Below are 18,032 nucleotides of genomic sequence, written 5' to 3'. Positions count from 1 at the left end.
TATTAAGTATCATCAAGTATTATTATCACTGGTGGACAACCTTGTGTACTATTACCAACTAGATGTATGTGAATTGCCGCCGGGTATATAGTATGCGCCTGCCTAGAATTACTGCCGGGTCAAACTCGTTTGGCAAAATAATTAGCGCATGCTTAGCATTACCGCCGGTTCAGGATTAACGCCGGGTCAAACTCGTTTCGCCAAATATTATTTTTATTAGCGCGTGTCGGGAAATTCCGCGGGGTCAAACTTGTTTCGCGAAATAATTAGCATATGCCTAGAATTTCCACCGGGTCAAACTCGTCACGTCACGAGTGACACTTCACCTGTCATCATTTTCAAAATGGAGGAGGATGATTTCAATAATTTGAAATCGCATAAAGGGAAGAAGGAAGTAGGATTTAAGATCCAAGCTATTGAATATGCTAAAAAGAATATGCTAGAAAGAACAGTAAGCAGCTATGTTTTATTGCTATACCGTAGCTGCGTGTGTCAAACATGAGTCATTAAATGACTCCCGCCTCCTGGTGGTAGAGGGCGCTAGTGATCCTTCTTGCGACTAGAAGAAGTGACAACAAGCAGCAAGAGTGAGCAGCGTGTGTTTATTTTTTCCTCTCGCTTGCACTTTTACATGGAGGATTACATATCTAAAATAAAACAGTTTTCTAAACTGGACTTTCAGTCAAAGCAGGAGGTAATTAAGGAAGCTCTCCATCGAGACAGAGACTTTTAAAACTGAAGAAAGATAAGGAAGACTTCTATAAACAAGTTATCATCACGAGCTGTGCATGGACTTCATTTATAAGTAAAAGTAAGACCATAATAATGTTGTTTTTTTTATTAAATGTGCTTTTCATGATGGTATCCTTACATCACACTCAAATTTATAAGCGCAGGCCTAAATTTACCGCATGCCTTTGGTAAGCGCCGGAGTGAGAAAAGGTTTTAAAATAATTAGCGCCCCGGCGGCAATTCAAGGAAATACGGTAAATATACATATATGTATATATAATATATATTGCTCTCCATGTAAACATTTGATCAGGGTCATTTGGGTACTTTCTTTTTTTCATTTTGATTTAAAAAGGGTAAACACAGTTGTTTGCCCCGGCGGCAATTCAAGGAGATACTGTAGTTTAAATATTGTGTTGATGCTTTAAATGAATGCAGTTAAAATATGTATTGGTATCGACCAATATCGCTCATATCTGAACATAAAACCGTGATGGGATCGTCCCTACTTTCAACTCTTTGTTTAGTGTTACTTTACAGTTTTTTTGTCCCTGCGGGTGGAGGCGGGCCACCAGCATAAACAGGCTGAGAAGTTGTGGAATAAATTTCAAGTAACAGTAAAAAAAGAGCTTTTTTCATACCGTTTTTTAATATTCCCTGCAAGTGTGGTGAAAATAGTCTGATAATGTGATGACTAGTTGTGCTGCGACACGATAGAGAAGATGTGGTTGTAAGAAGATGTGATGGCGTGTGACGCAGGTCAGTTCTCCCTCCCCGTGGACAAGAGGCAGCTGTATGAGTTTGATATCCGGGTGCCTCTGATGGTGCGAGGACCAAACATCAAGGCCAAGCAGACCAGTCAGGTGACTACTTTTACTTGATTCTTCTTCTTCTTCTCCTTCTCCTGCAACGTGTCCTTGTGTGTGTGCACAGTTCCTGGTGGCCAACGTGGACCTGGGTCCAACCATCCTGGACATAGCAGGACTCAATGTCAGCAAGACTCACATGGATGGTCTGTCCTTCCTGCCTGTCATGGTGAGCACACTCACACACTATTTGTCTCACTTGTGTACTTACACACTCTCTGTGTCTACTTACACACTCTGTCTTTGTGTACTTACACTCTGCCTGTGTCTACTTAGACCTTGTCTTTGTACTTACACTGTCTTTGTGTACTTACACTCTCTCTTTGTGTACTTATACTTTGTCTGTCTACTTACACTCTGTCTTTGTACTTACTCTGTCTTTGTGTACTTACTCTGTCTTTGTGTACTTACACTCTGCCTTTGTGTACTTACACTCTCTTTCTGTGTACTGACACTCTGTCTTTGTGTACTTATACTTTGTCTGTCTACTTACACTGTCTTTGTGTACTCGCACTCTTGTCTTTGTACTTACTCTGTCTTTGTGTACTTACACTCTGTCTTTGTGGACTTACTCTGTCTTTGTGTACATACATTCTGTCTTTGTGTACTTATACTTTGTTTGTGTCTAATTGCACTCTGTCTTTGTGTACTTACTCTGTCTTTGTGTACTTACACTCTCTCTTTGTGTACTTACACTCTGCCTTTGTGTACTTACACTATGTCTTTGTCTACTTACACTCTTTCTTTGTGTACTTACACTCTGTCTTTGAGTACTCACACTCTTGTCTTTGTACTTACTCTGTCTTTGTGTACTTACACTCTGTCTTTGTGTACTTACACTCTGTCTCTGTGTACTTACACTCTCTTTTTGTGTACTTACACTGTCTTTGTGTACTTATACTTTGTCTGTGTCTACTTACGCTCTGTCATTGTGTACTCACACTGTTGTCTATGTACTTACTGTCTTTGTGTACTTAATCTCTGCCTGTTTGTACGTACATTCTGTCTTTGTGTACTTATACTTTGTCTATGTGTACTTACACTCTGTCTTTGTCTACTCACACTCTTGTCTTTGTGTACTTACTCTGTCTTTGTGTACTTACACTCTGCCTGTGTGTACTTACGCTTTGTCTTTGTGTACTTATACTTTGTCTGTGTCTACTTACACTCTGTCTTTGTGAACTCACACTCTTGTCTTTGTACTTACTCTGTCTTTGTGTACTTTGTCTGTGTCTACTTACACTTTGTCCGTGTCTACTTACGCTCCGTCTGTTTACTCTATCTCTGGTCTTTGCACTTACTCTGTCTTTGTGTACTTACACTCTGCCTGTGTGTACTCACTCTGTCTTCGTGTATTTATACTTTGTCTCTGTCTACTTACACTCTGTCTTTGTGTACTCACACCCTTGTCTTTGTGTACTTACTAACTTTGTGTACTTACACTCCGTCTTGGAGTACTTATACTTTGTCTGTGTCTAATTACACTCTGTCTTTGTGTACTCACACTCTTATCTTTGTAATTACTGTCTTTGTGTGCTTACTCTCTGCCTGTGTGTACTTACATTCTGTCTTTGTGTACTTACACTTTGTCAGTGTCTACTTACACTCTGTCTTTGCCTACTCACACTCTTGTCTTTGTACTTACTCTGTTTTTGTGTACTCACACTCTGCTTTTGTGTGCTTACATTCTGTCTTTGTATACTTATACTTTTTCTGTGTCTACTTACACTCTGTCTGTGTACTCACACTCTGGTCTTTGTGTACTTACACTCTGTCTTTGTGTACTTATGCTTGGTCTGTGTCTACTTACACTCTTGTCTTTGTATACTTACTCTGTCTCTGTCTACTTACACTCTGTGTTTGTGTACTCACTCTTGTCTTTGTGTACTTACACTGTCTTTGTGTACTTACAGTCCGTCTTTGAGTACTTATACTTTTTCTGTGTCTACTTACAGTCTGTCTGTGTGTGTGTATTCACTCTGTGTACTTACTTTTTCTTTGTGTAGTTATACTTTGTCTGTGTGTACGCACTCTGTGTGTAAGTACACACACTCTGTGTGTGTACTTATACTTTGTCTGTCTACTTACTCTGTCTTTGTGTACTTACTGTGTGTGTGTGTTTGTGTACTTGCACTTAGTCGTTGTGTACTTACACTGTCTTTATGTACTTATACTTAGTCTCTGTGAACGTACTTTTGTTTTTTGTGTACTTACATATATTAGTTTGTGTGCACTTACCAGAAAATAAACATGTGTTTTCTTCTGTGTTTTGCTGCACTTCGCACTGAGGGCACTCTAAACATGAAGTGCCCCAATTGAGTGTACTTATGGAAGTATATCGTTTGTGTTTTTAGGAGGGGAAAATGAACGCGAGCGCTTGGAGGTCAGACCTGCTGGTGGAGTACGAAGGAGAAGGGAAGAACGTTTCAGATCCCGCCTGCCCCCTCCTGGGACCTGGTGTGTCGGTGAGACCACCTTCTTGTTCCAACAGTGAACCTGTGATCAAAGTCTTCTTGTTCCAACAGTGAACCGGTGATCGAAGTATTGTTGTTTCAATAGTGAACCTGTGATCAAAGTCTTCTTGTTCCAACAGTGAACCGGTGATCGAAGTATTGTTGTTCCAACGGTGAACCAGTGATCAAAGTATTGTTGTTTCAATAGTGAACCAGTGATCAAAGTCTCGTTGTTCCAACAGTGAACCAGTGATCAAAGTCTTCTTGTTCCAACAGTGAACCAGTGTTTAAAGTCTTGTTGTTCCAAGAGTGAACGAGTGATCAAAGTCTTGTTGTTCCAACGGTGAATCAATGATCAAAGTCTTGTTGTTCCAAGAGTGAACCAGTGATCAAAGTCTTGTTGTTTCAATAGTGAACCAGTGATCAAAGTCTCGTTGTTCCAACAGTGAACCAGTGATCAAAGTGTTGTTGTTCCAACAGTGAACCAGTGATCCAAGTCTCGTTGTTCCAACAGTGAACCAGTGATCAAAGTCTTCTTGTTCCAACAGTGAACCAGTGTTTAAAGTCTTTTTGTTCCAAGAGTGAACGAGTGATCAAAGTCTTGTTGTTCCAACGGTGAATCAATGATCAAAGTCTTGTTGTTCCAAGAGTGAACCAGTGATCAAAGTCTTGTTGTTTCAATAGTGAACCAGTGATCAAAGTCTTGTTGTTTCAATAGTGAACCAGTGATCAAAGTCTCGTTGTTCCAACAGTGAAACAGTGATCAAAGTGTTGTTGTTCCAACAGTGAACCAGTGATCCAAGTCTCGTTGTTCCAACAGTGAACCAGTGATCAAAGTCTTGTTGTTTCAATAGTGAACCAGTGATCAAAGTCTTGTTGTTCCAACAGTGAACCAGTGATCAAAGTCTTCTTGTTCCAACAGTGAACCAGTGATCAAAGTCTTGTTGTTCCAACAGTGAACCAGTGATCAAAGTCTTGTTGTTCCAACAGTGAACCAGTGATTAAAGTCTCGTTGTTCCAACAGTGAACCAGTGATCAAAGTATTGTTGTTCCAACAGTGAACCAGTGATCAAAGTCTTGTTGTTCCAAAGGTGAACCAGTGATCAAAGTCTTGTTGTTCCAACGGTGAACCAGTGATCAAAGTCTTGTTGTTCCAACAGTGAACCAGTGATCAAAGTCTTGTTGTTCCAACAGTGAACCAGTGATCAAAGTCTTGTTGTTCCAACAGTGAACCAGTGATCAAAGTATTGTTGTTCCGACAGTGAACCAGTGATCAAAGTCTTGTTCTTCCAACAGTGAACCAGTGATCAAAGTCTTGTTGTTTCAATAGTGAACCAGTGATCAAAGTCTTGTTGTTCCAACAGTGAACCAGTGATCAAAGTCTTGTTGTTCCAAAGGTGAACCAGTGATCAAAGTATTGTTGTTCCAACAGTGAACCAGTGATCACAGTCTTGTTGTTCCAACAGTGAACCAGTGATCAAAGTCTTGTTGTTCCAAAGGTGAACCAGTGATCAAAGTATTGTTGTTCCAACAGTGAACCAGTGATCAAAGTCTTGTTGTTCCAACAGTGAACCAGTGATCAAAGTATTGTTGTTCCAACAGTGAACCAGTGATCAAAGTCTCGTTGTTCCAACAGTGAACCAGTGATCAAAGTATTGTTGTTCCAACAGTGAACCAGTGATCAAAGTATTGTTGTTCCAACAGTGAACCAGTGATCAAAGTCTTGTTGTTCCAACAGTGAACCAGTGATCAAAGTCTTGTTGTTCCAACAGTGAACCAGTGATCAAAGTCTTGTTGTTCCAACAGTGAACCAGTGATCAAAGTATTGTTGTTCCGACAGTGAACCAGTGATCAATGTCTTGTTCTTCCAACAGTGAACCAGTGATCAAAGTCTTGTTGTTTCAATAGTGAACCAGTGATCAAAGTATTGTTGTTCCAACAGTGAACCAGTGATCAAAATCTCGTTGTTCCAACAGTGAACCAGTGATCAAAGTATTGTTGTTCCAACAGTGAACCAGTGATCAAAGTATTGTTGTTCCAACAGTGAACCAGTGATCAAAGTCTTGTTGTTCCAACAGTGAACCAGTGATCAAAGTCTTGTTGTTCCAACAGTGAACCAGTGATCAAAGTCTTGTTGTTCCAACAGTGAACCAGTGATCAAAGTATTGTTGTTCCGACAGTGAACCAGTGATCAATGTCTTGTTCTTCCAACAGTGAACCAGTGATCAAAGTCTTGTTGTTTCAATAGTGAACCAGTGATCAAAGTCTTGTTGTTCCAACAGTGAACCAGTGATCAAAGTCTTGTTGTTTCAATAGTGAACCAGTGATCAAAGTCTTGTTGTTCCAACAGTGAACCAGTGATCAAAGTCTTGTTGTTCCAACAGTGAACCAGTGATCAAAGTATTGTTGTTCCAACAGTGAACCAGTGATCAAAGTATTGTTGTTCCAACAGTGAACCAGTGATCAAAGTCCTGTTGTTCCAACGGTGAACCAGTGATCAAAGTCTTGTTGTTCCAACAGTGAACCAGTGATCAAAGTCTTGTTGTTCCAACAGTGAACCAGTGATCAAAGTCTTGTTGTTCCAACAGTGAACCAGTGATCAAAGTATTGTTGTTCCGACAGTGAACCAGTGATCAAAGTCTTGTTCTTCCAACAGTGAACCAGTGATCAAAGTCTTGTTGTTTCAATAGTGAACCAGTGATCAAAGTATTGTTGTTCCAACAGTGAACCAGTGATCAAAGTCTTGTTGTTCCAACAGTGAACCAGTGGTCAAAGTCTTGTTCCAACAGTGAACCAGTGATCAAAGTCTTGTTGTTCCAACAGTGAACCTGTGATCAAAGTCTTGTTGTTCCAACAGTGAACCAGTGATTAAAGTCTTGTGTTCCGCGTGCAGGAATGTTTCCCAGACTGCGTGTGTGAGGACTCCTACAACAACACTTACGCCTGCGTGCGCACCGTCGCCCCCTCTGCCGACCTGCAGTACTGCGAGTTTGACGACAACGAGGTACCAACGTCTTTCTTCTCGCCCCAGCCCCACCCCCCCCCCCAACCCGCCCGCCCTCGGTTTTGACGGCCCGCGTGTCCCCCGCAGGTGTTTGTGGAGGTCTACAACTTGACCTCCGACCCCTTCCAGCTGAGCAACATCGCCAAGAGCATCGACCAGGACGTCCTGGAGAAGATGAACCATCGCCTCATGATGCTGCAGTCCTGCTCGGGACAGTCCTGCCGCACGCCGGGCGTGTACGACCCTCGGTAAGCTAATTCATGTCCACACCTCCAATCTCGGAGACTAAGGACACAAAGACAAAGTGCATGCATGAATGTATGTATGAATACATGTACACATGTATGTATGTATCAATACAAGTATGAATGAATGTATTTATGAATCCATGTATGAATATATGTATGTATGAATACATGCATGAATGTATGTATGAATACATGTATGTATGAATACATTTATGCATGTATGAATACATGTATGAATGTATGTATGTGTGAATACATGTATAATTGTATGTATGTATGAATACATGTCATTTCTGTATGTATGAATACATGTATGTATGTATGAATACATGTATGAATTTATGTATGTTTGAATAAATGTGTGAATTTATGTATGAATACATGTATGAATGTATGTATGAATGAATGTATGTATGTATGTATGAATACATGTATGAATGTATGAATACATGTATGACTGTATGTATGAATGTATACATGTATGTATGAATACATGTATGAATACATGTATGAATGTATGAATACATGTATGACTGTATGTATGAATGTATACATGTATGTATGAATACATGTATGTATGTATGAATACATGTATGAATACATGTATGAATACATGTATGAATACATGTATGTATGTATGAATACATGTATGAATGTATGTATGAATGTATACATGTATGTATGAATACATGTATGAATGTATGTATGAATGTATACATGTATGTATGAATACATGTATGTATGTATGAATACATGTATGACTGTATGTATGTATGAATACATGTATGACTGTATGTATGAATGTATACATGTATGTATGAATACATGTATGAATACATGTATGAATGTATGAATACATGTATGACTGTATGTATGAATGTATACATGTATGTATGAATACATGTATGTATGTATGAATACATGTATGAATACATGTATGAATGTATGAATACATGTATGAATACATGTATGTATGTATGAATACATGTATGAATGTATGAATACATGTATGAATGTATGAATACATGTATGAATGTATGTATGCATGAATACATGTATGTATGTTTGAATGTATGTATGTATGTATGAATACATGCATGAATGTATACATGTATGAATTTATGTATGTATGAATACATGTATGTATGAATTTATGTACATGAATACATGTATGAATGTATGTGTGTATGAATACATGTATGTATATATGTATGTATGAATACATGTATGTATGTATGAATACATGTATGAATGTATGTATGAATGTATGTATGTATGAATGAATGTGTGTATGAATGAATGTATGAATATATTTATGTTTGAATACATGTATGCATGTATTAATACATTCGTACATGTATGAATGCATGTACGAATGTATGTATGTATCAATACATGTATGAATGTATGTATGTATGAATCCATGTATGAATATATATGTATGTATGAATACATGCATGAATGTATGTATGAATACATGTATGTATGAATACATGTATGTATGTGTGAATACATGTATAATTGTATGTATGTATGTATGTACCAATACATGTATGAATGTATGTATGTATGAATATATATATATATATATATATATACATGTATGTATGTATGAATACATGTAATGTATGTATGTATGAATACATGTATGAATTTATGTATGTTTGAATACATGTATGTATGTATGAATGAATGTATACATGTATGAATTTATGTATGTATGAATACATGTATGTATGTATGAATACATGTATGACTGTATGTATGAATGTATACATGTATGAATTTATGTTTGTATGAATACATGTATGTATGTATGAATGTATGTACATGAATACATGTATGAATGTATGTGTGTATGAATACATGTATGAATGTATACATGTATGAATACATGCATGTATGGATGTATGAATACATGCATGTATGGATGTATGAATACATGTATGTATGTATGTATTAATACATGAATGAATGTATGTATGTATGTATGAGAAGTATGTATGTATGAATGAATGTATGAATACATTTATGTATGAATACATGTATGCATGTATGAATACATGTATGTATGAATATATGTATGCATGTATTAATACATGTATTAATGTATGAATACATGTATGAATGTATGTATGTTTAAATACATGTATGTATGTATGAATCCATGCATGAATGTATGTATGAATACATCTATGTATGTATGAATACATGTATGAATGTATGTATGTGTGCATACATGTATAAATGTATGAATAAATGTATGAATTTATGTATGTTTGAATACATGCATGAATGTATGTATGAATACATGTATGTATGAATGCATGTATGAATGTATACATGTATCAATACATGTATGTATGTATGAATACATGTATGTATGAATGTATGTATGCATGAATGAATGTATGTATGTATGAATACATGTATGAATGTATGTATGAATGTATACATGTATGAATTTATGTATGTATGAATACATGTATGTATGTATGAATGCATGTATGAATGTATGTATGAATGTATACATATATGAATTTATGTATGTATGAAGACATGTTTGTATGTATGAATTTATGTATATATGAATGTATGTATGAATGAATACATGCATGAATGTATGTATGTATGAATACATGCATGAATGTATGTATGCATGAATACATGTATCAATGTATGTATGTATGAATACATGTATGATTGTATGTATGTATGAATACATGTATGTATGTATGTATGAATACATGTATGTGTGTATGTATGTATGTATGAATACATGTATGTATGTATGAATACATGTATATATGTATGTATGTATGAATACATGTATATATGTATGTATGTATGAATACATGTATATATGTATGTATGTATGAATACATGTATGTATGTATGAATATATGTATGTATTTATGAATACATGCATGTATGTATGTATGTATGTATGAATACATGTCTGAATGTATGTATGTATGTATATATGAATACATGTATGGTGGTATGTATGAATACATGTATGTATGTATGAATACATGTATGAATGTATGTATGTATGTATACATGTATGTATGTATGAATACATGTATGTATGTATTTATGTATGAATACGTGTATGTATGTACGTATGTATGAATACATGTATGTATGTATGCATGAATACATGTATGTATGTATGCATGAATACATGTATGTATGTATGTAATTCATACATTTATGAATGTATGTATGAATACATGTATGAATACGTGTATGTATGTATGAATACGTGTATGTATGTATGAATATATGTATATATGCATGAATACATGTATGTATGTATGTAATTCATACATTTATGAATGTATGTATGAATGCATGTATGATTGTATATATGTATGAATGTATGTATGTATGAATACATGTATGTATGTATGTATGTATGTATGTATGTATGAATACATGTATGTATGAATGTATGAATACATGTATGTACGTATGAATACATGTAAGTATGTATTAATACATGTATGTATGTATCTATGAATACATGCCTGAATGTATGTATGAATACATGTATGTATGAATACATGCATGTATGTATGAATGTATGTATATGTGAATACATGTATGTATGTATGAATACATGTATGTATGTATGTATGTATGAATACATGTATGAATACATTTAATGTATGTATGTATGAATAAATGTAATGTATGTATGTATGATGACATGTATGTATGTATGTATCTATGAATACATGTATATATGATTGTATGTATGTATGAATACATTTAATGTATGTATGTATGAATAAATGTAATGTATGTATGTATGATTACATGTATGTATGTATGTATCTATGTATGAATACATGTATGTATATATGATTGTATGTATGTATGAATACATGTATGTATATATGATTGTATGTATGTATGTATCTATGTATGAATACATGTATATATGATTCTATGTATGTATGTATGAATAAATGTAATGTATGTATGTATGATTACATGTATGTATGTATGAATACATGTATGAATGTGTATATATATGAATACATGGATGATTTTATGTATGTATGTATGAATACATGTATGTTTGTATGAATTTAAGTATGTACATATGTATGTATACATGTATGTATGTATGAATACATGCATGAATTTATGTATGTATGAATAAATGTATGTATGTATGAATACATGTATGAATTGTATGTATGTATGAATACATGCATGAATGTATGTATGTGTGTATGAATACATGTATGATTGTATGTATATATTCATCAATGGTTACTTATATGAATACATATATGATTGTATGTATGTATGAATACATGTATATATGTATGAGTACATGTATGTATGTATGAAAGTATGTATGTATGAATACATGTATGTATGTATGTATGTATGTATGAATACATGTATGAATTTATGTATGTATGAATAAATGTATGAATGAATGTATTTATTAATGTATGTATGTATGAATACATGTATGAATGTATGTATGTATGAATACATGCATGAATGTATGTATGTGTGTATGAATACATGTATGATTGTATGTATATATGAATACATGTATGTATGTATGAATACATGTATGTATGTATGAATACATGTATGAAAGTATGTATGTATGTATGTATGAATACATGTATGTATGAATACATGTATGTATGTATGTATGAATACATGTATGAATGTATGTATGAATACATATATGATTGTACGTATGTATGAATACTTGTATGTATGTATGAATACATGTATGTATGAATGTATGAATACATGTATATATGAATACATGTATGTATGTATGTATGAATACATGTATGTATGAATACATGTATGTATGAATATATGTATGCATGTATTAATACATGTATTAATGTATGAATACATGTATGAATTTATGTATGTTTAAATACATGTATGTATGTATGTATGAATCCATGCATGAATGTATGTATGAATACATGTATGTATGAATACATCTATGTATGTATGAATACATGTATGAATGTATGAATGTGTGCATACATGTATAAATGTATGTATGTATGAATACATGTATGCACGTATGAATTTATGTATGTTTGAATACATGCATGAATGTATGTATGAATACATGTATGTATGAATGTATACATGTATGAATACATGTATGTATACATGTATGAATACATGTATGTATGTATGCATGAATGAATGTATGTATGTATGAATACATGTATGAATGTATGTATGAATGTATACATGTATGAATTTATGTATGTATGAATACATGTATGTACGTATGAATGTATACATGTATGAATTTATGTATGTATGAAGACATGTTTGTATGTATGAATTTATATATGTATGAATGTATGTATGAATGAATACATGTATGAATGTATGTATGTATGAATACATGCATGAATGTATGTATGAATACATGCATGAATGTATGTATGTATGAATACACATATGACTGTATGTATGAATACATGTGTAATTGTATGTATGTATGAATACATGCATGTATGTATGAATAAATGTATATATGTATGTATGTATGTATGAATACATGTATATATGTATGTATGTATGAATACATGTATGTATGTATGAATACATGTATATATGTATGTATTAATATATGTATGATGATATCTATGTATGAATACATGTATGTATGTATGAATATATGTATGTATGAATACATGTATGTATGTGTGTATGTATGTATGTATGTATGTATGAATGTATGTATGTATATATGAATACATGTATGGTGGTATGTATGAATACATGTATGTATGTATGAATACGTGTATGTATGTATGTATGTATGCATGAATACATGTATGTATGTATGTAATTCATACATTTATGAATGTATGTATGAATACGTGTATGTATTTATGAATACGTGTATGTATTTATGAATACGTGTATGTATGTATGAATACATGTATGTATGTATGCATGAATACATGTATGTATGTATGTAATTCATACATTTATGAATGTATGTATGAATACATGTATGATTGTATGTATGTATGTATGAATACATGTATGTATGAATGTATGAATACATGTATGTACGTATGAATACATGTAAGTATGTATGAATACATGTATGTATCTATGAATACATGCCTGAATGTATGTATGAATACATGTATGTACGAATACATTTATGCATGTATGAATACACGCATGAATGTATGTATGTATGAATACATGTATGTATGAATACATGTATGTATGTATGTATGAAAACATATATGTATGAATACATGTATGTATGAATATTTGTATGTATGTATGTAGAAAATACATGTTTGTATGTATAAATACATGTATGTATATATGTATGAATACATGTATGATTGTATGTATGTATGGATACATGTATGTATGAATACATGAATGTATGTATGAATAAATACATGTATGTATGAATATATGAATACATGTATGTATGGATACATGTATGTATGAATACATGTATGTATGAATACATGTATGTGTGTTTGAATACATGTATGTATGTAAGTATGTGTGACAGGTTTCTAGCTGTCATTGTTAAGTGACCATGGATGCAAGACACATTGTAGCAGGTTTTACTCTAGTTTATTGTTTTAATAAACATACTTTCTTGCCAGTCAGTCGCACCAATTTCTATCACTACTTCTCTTCCTGCTCGCCGCGGCGCGCCTTTCGGTGGCCGATGGCTGCGTCTTCTGGGGGTGCTCATCTCTTTCTGGTCGCTCTCGTCGTCTTCATGGTCTGTTGTTTACTCTCCTATTTCTGCCCCGATTGCTCCTTCTTCTCCCCTTTTATGCTGCAGCAGAAGATGCAGGGATTGAGAGCAGGTGTGTTGTTTACGCACCTGACTCTAATGGCTGCAGTGTCGCTCTAGGCGTGCCCCCCTTCTCCGCTCTGCCTCTTGGCCGCCATCTCGGGCAGGACCACTGTTTGTCTTAAGCTGATGTCGGCTCTGTCTCTCCCCAGTATGTATGTTTACATGTATGTATGAATGTATGTAAGAATGAATACACGTTTGAATGTATGTATGTATGAATACATGTTTGAATGTATGTATGTACAGTATGTATGAATACATGTATGTATGAATAAATATATGAATGTATGTATGAATGAATGTATGTATGAGTACATGTAAGTATGTATGTATTTATACGTGTATGAATGTATTTATCCATTAATACATGTATGTATGAATACATGAATGTATGTATTTATGAATGTATGTATGAGTACATGTATGTATGTGTTTATACATGTATGAATGTATTTATCTATGAATACATGTATGGATGGATGTATGTTTGAATACATGTATGAATGTAGGTATGTATGAATACATGTATGTATGTATGAAATCATGAATGTATGTAAGTTTACACGTATGAATGTATGTATGAATACATGTATGTATGATTACATGTATGAATATATGTATGAATGAATAAATGAATGTATGTCTGTATGATTACATGTATGAATATAAGTATGTATGAACACATGTATTAATTTATGTATGTGTGTATGTATGTATGAATACATGTATGAAGTTATGTATGAATACATGTATGAATGTATGCATGTATGAATGTATTTGTGTATGTATGTGTGTATGTATGTATGAATACATGTATGAGTGTATGAATGTATAAATACATGTATAAATGTTTGTATGTATGAATACATTTATATGAATGTATATATGTATGAACAAATGTAGGAATGTATGTGATAATACATGTATGTATGTATGAATACATGTATGTATGTATGAATACATGTATGTATGTATGAATACATGTATGTATGTATGAATACATGTATGAATTTATGCATGTATGAATAAATGAATGTATGTATGTATGATTACATGTATGAATATAAGTATGTATTAACGCATGTATTAATGTATGTGTGTATGTATGTACGAATACATGTATGATTGTATGTGTGTATGTATGTATGAATACATGTATGTATGTATGAACAAATGTATGAATGCATGTATGTATGGGAACATGTATGTATGTATGAATATATGTTTGTATGAATACATGTATGTATGTATGTATGAATGTATGTATGTATGAATGTATGTGTGTATGGATACATGTATGAGTGTATGTATGTATGTATGAATACATGTATGAATGTATAAATGAACACATGTATGAATGTATAAATGAACACATGTATGATTACATCTATGAATGTATGTATGTATAAATTCCTTTATGAATTTGTTTATATGAATACGGGAATGTATGTACGTATAAATATATGTATGTATGAACACATGTATGAATGTATGTATTGATTGATTGATACTTTTATTAGTAGATTGCACAGTACAGTACATATTCCGTACAATTGACCACTAAATGGTAACACCCGAATAAGTTTTTCAACTTGTTTAAGTCGGGGTCCACGTTAATCAATTCATGGTATGTATGTATGAATGTGTGTATGTATGTATGAATACATGTATGAATGTATGTATGAATACATGTATGACTTTATGTATGTATGAATAAATGTATGTATGTATGAATACATGTATGAATTTATGTCTGTATGAATAAATTAATGTATGTATGTATGAATACATGTATGAAAATATGTATGTATTAATACATGGATGAATTTATGTATGTATGAATAAATGAATGTATGTATGATTACATGTATGACTTTATGTATGTATGAACACATGTATTAATGTATGTGTGTATAGATGAATGTATGTATGTGTGTATGAATACATGTATGAGTGTATGAATATATGTATGAATGTATGTATGTATGAATACATGTATGAGTAAATTTATGTCTTAATACATGTATGAATGAATGTATGTACGTATGAAGGTATGTATGAATATATGTATGTATGAACACATGTAAGAATAAATGTATAATTGTATATACGTATGAACACATGTATGAATGTATGTGTATGTATGTATGAATGTATTTATAAATGAATGTATGTATGTATGTAAGTATGAATACATGTATGTATGTATGTATGTATGAATAAATGTATGTATGAATACATGTATGAACAGTATGTATGAATGTATACATGAATGTATGTATAAATACATGCATGAATGTATGTATGAATACATATATAAATGTATACATGTATGAATACATGTATAAATGTAATAATGTATACGTGTATTAATGTATACATGTATGTACGAATGTATGTTCGTTTGTATGTATGAATACATGAAGAATGTATGTATGAATGAATTTACGTATGAATGTATGTTTGTATGAATGTGTGTACGTATGTATGAATGAATGAATGTATGAATACATGTATGAATGTATGTATGAATACATGTATGTATGAGTACATGTATGAATGTATGTATGAACAGTATGTATGAATACATGTATGGATTTATACAAGAATGCATGTATGTATGAATACATTTATATAATGTATGAATAAATGTATGGATGTATGTATGTATGTATGAATACATGTATAAATTCATGTAAGAATGTGTTTGTATGTATGTATGAATACATGTATGAACAGTATGTATGAATGTATGTATGTATGAGAACATGTATTCATACATACATACATGTATACATGTATAAATTTATGTATGTATAAATTCATGTATGAACAGTATGTATGTATAAATGTATACATGAATTTATGTATGTATGAATACATGTATGAACATATGTATAAATGTATGTATGTATGAATACATGTATATATTTGTGTGAATGTTTGTATGTATGAATACATGAATGTGTGTATGTATAAATACATGTATGAATGTGTGTATGTATGAATACATGTATGTATTAATACTTGTTTGAATTAATGTATGTATGAATACATGTATGTATTAATACATATATGAATATATGTATGTACAGTTTGTATATATGTGAACCTAGTAAATATTCTACATTTAAGTGCATTCAAGAAGGAACATTTGCATTATATATATACATATATGTATGTATATATTTATATATATATGATTGTGTGTATATATGTGTATACATGTATGTATATATACATATGTGTATATATATGTTTATATATGTAAATATATATAGATATATATATGTATACATATATATACACACACACATATATACATATATATGTATATATATACACATATATATATACATATATATGTTTATATATACATATACACATATACATATCTATATATATACATATATATGTATATATACATAAATATGTGTATATATATGTATATATATATATATATATATGTGTGTGTATATGTATGTATATACATATGCGTATATATGTATATATATGTGTATATATGTATATATATATACATATGTATATATGTGTGTGTGTGTGTATATATATGTATATATACATATGCGTATATATGTGTATATATGTATATATATATGTGTATATATGTGTATATATATACATATAAGTGTATATATGTGTATATATGTATATACATACATATGTATATATATGTGTATATATGTATGTATATATGTGTGTATATATATATACACGTGTGTATATATACATATATACATATATATACACATATATATATATATACATATATACACATATATATATATATACACATATATATATATACATACACATATATACGCATATGTATATATACATATACAG

The 18,032-nt window shown here is 32.0% G+C and overlaps 1 protein-coding gene across 1 annotated transcript in view; it reads left to right on the top strand.

Moving 5' to 3' along the window:
• gnsa (glucosamine (N-acetyl)-6-sulfatase a) overlaps positions 1–18,032 on the top strand; it is a 55,376-nt gene that overhangs the window by 32,883 nt on the left and 4,461 nt on the right. The window contains exons 9-13 of the mRNA XM_061914186.1: positions 1,492–1,595; positions 1,666–1,767; positions 3,953–4,063; positions 6,945–7,055; positions 7,143–7,303. Of these exons, the coding sequence (XP_061770170.1) occupies positions 1,492–1,595; positions 1,666–1,767; positions 3,953–4,063; positions 6,945–7,055; positions 7,143–7,303 (589 nt within the window). The remainder of the gene's footprint in view (positions 1–1,491; positions 1,596–1,665; positions 1,768–3,952; positions 4,064–6,944; positions 7,056–7,142; positions 7,304–18,032) is intronic.

This window comes from Nerophis ophidion, linkage group LG10 (genome assembly GCF_033978795.1).
Source record: "Nerophis ophidion isolate RoL-2023_Sa linkage group LG10, RoL_Noph_v1.0, whole genome shotgun sequence".
Taxonomy (NCBI): Eukaryota; Metazoa; Chordata; class Actinopteri; order Syngnathiformes; family Syngnathidae; genus Nerophis; species Nerophis ophidion.
Note: the sequence above shows the minus strand (reverse complement) of the source record. Positions and strands in the feature narration are given on the sequence as shown.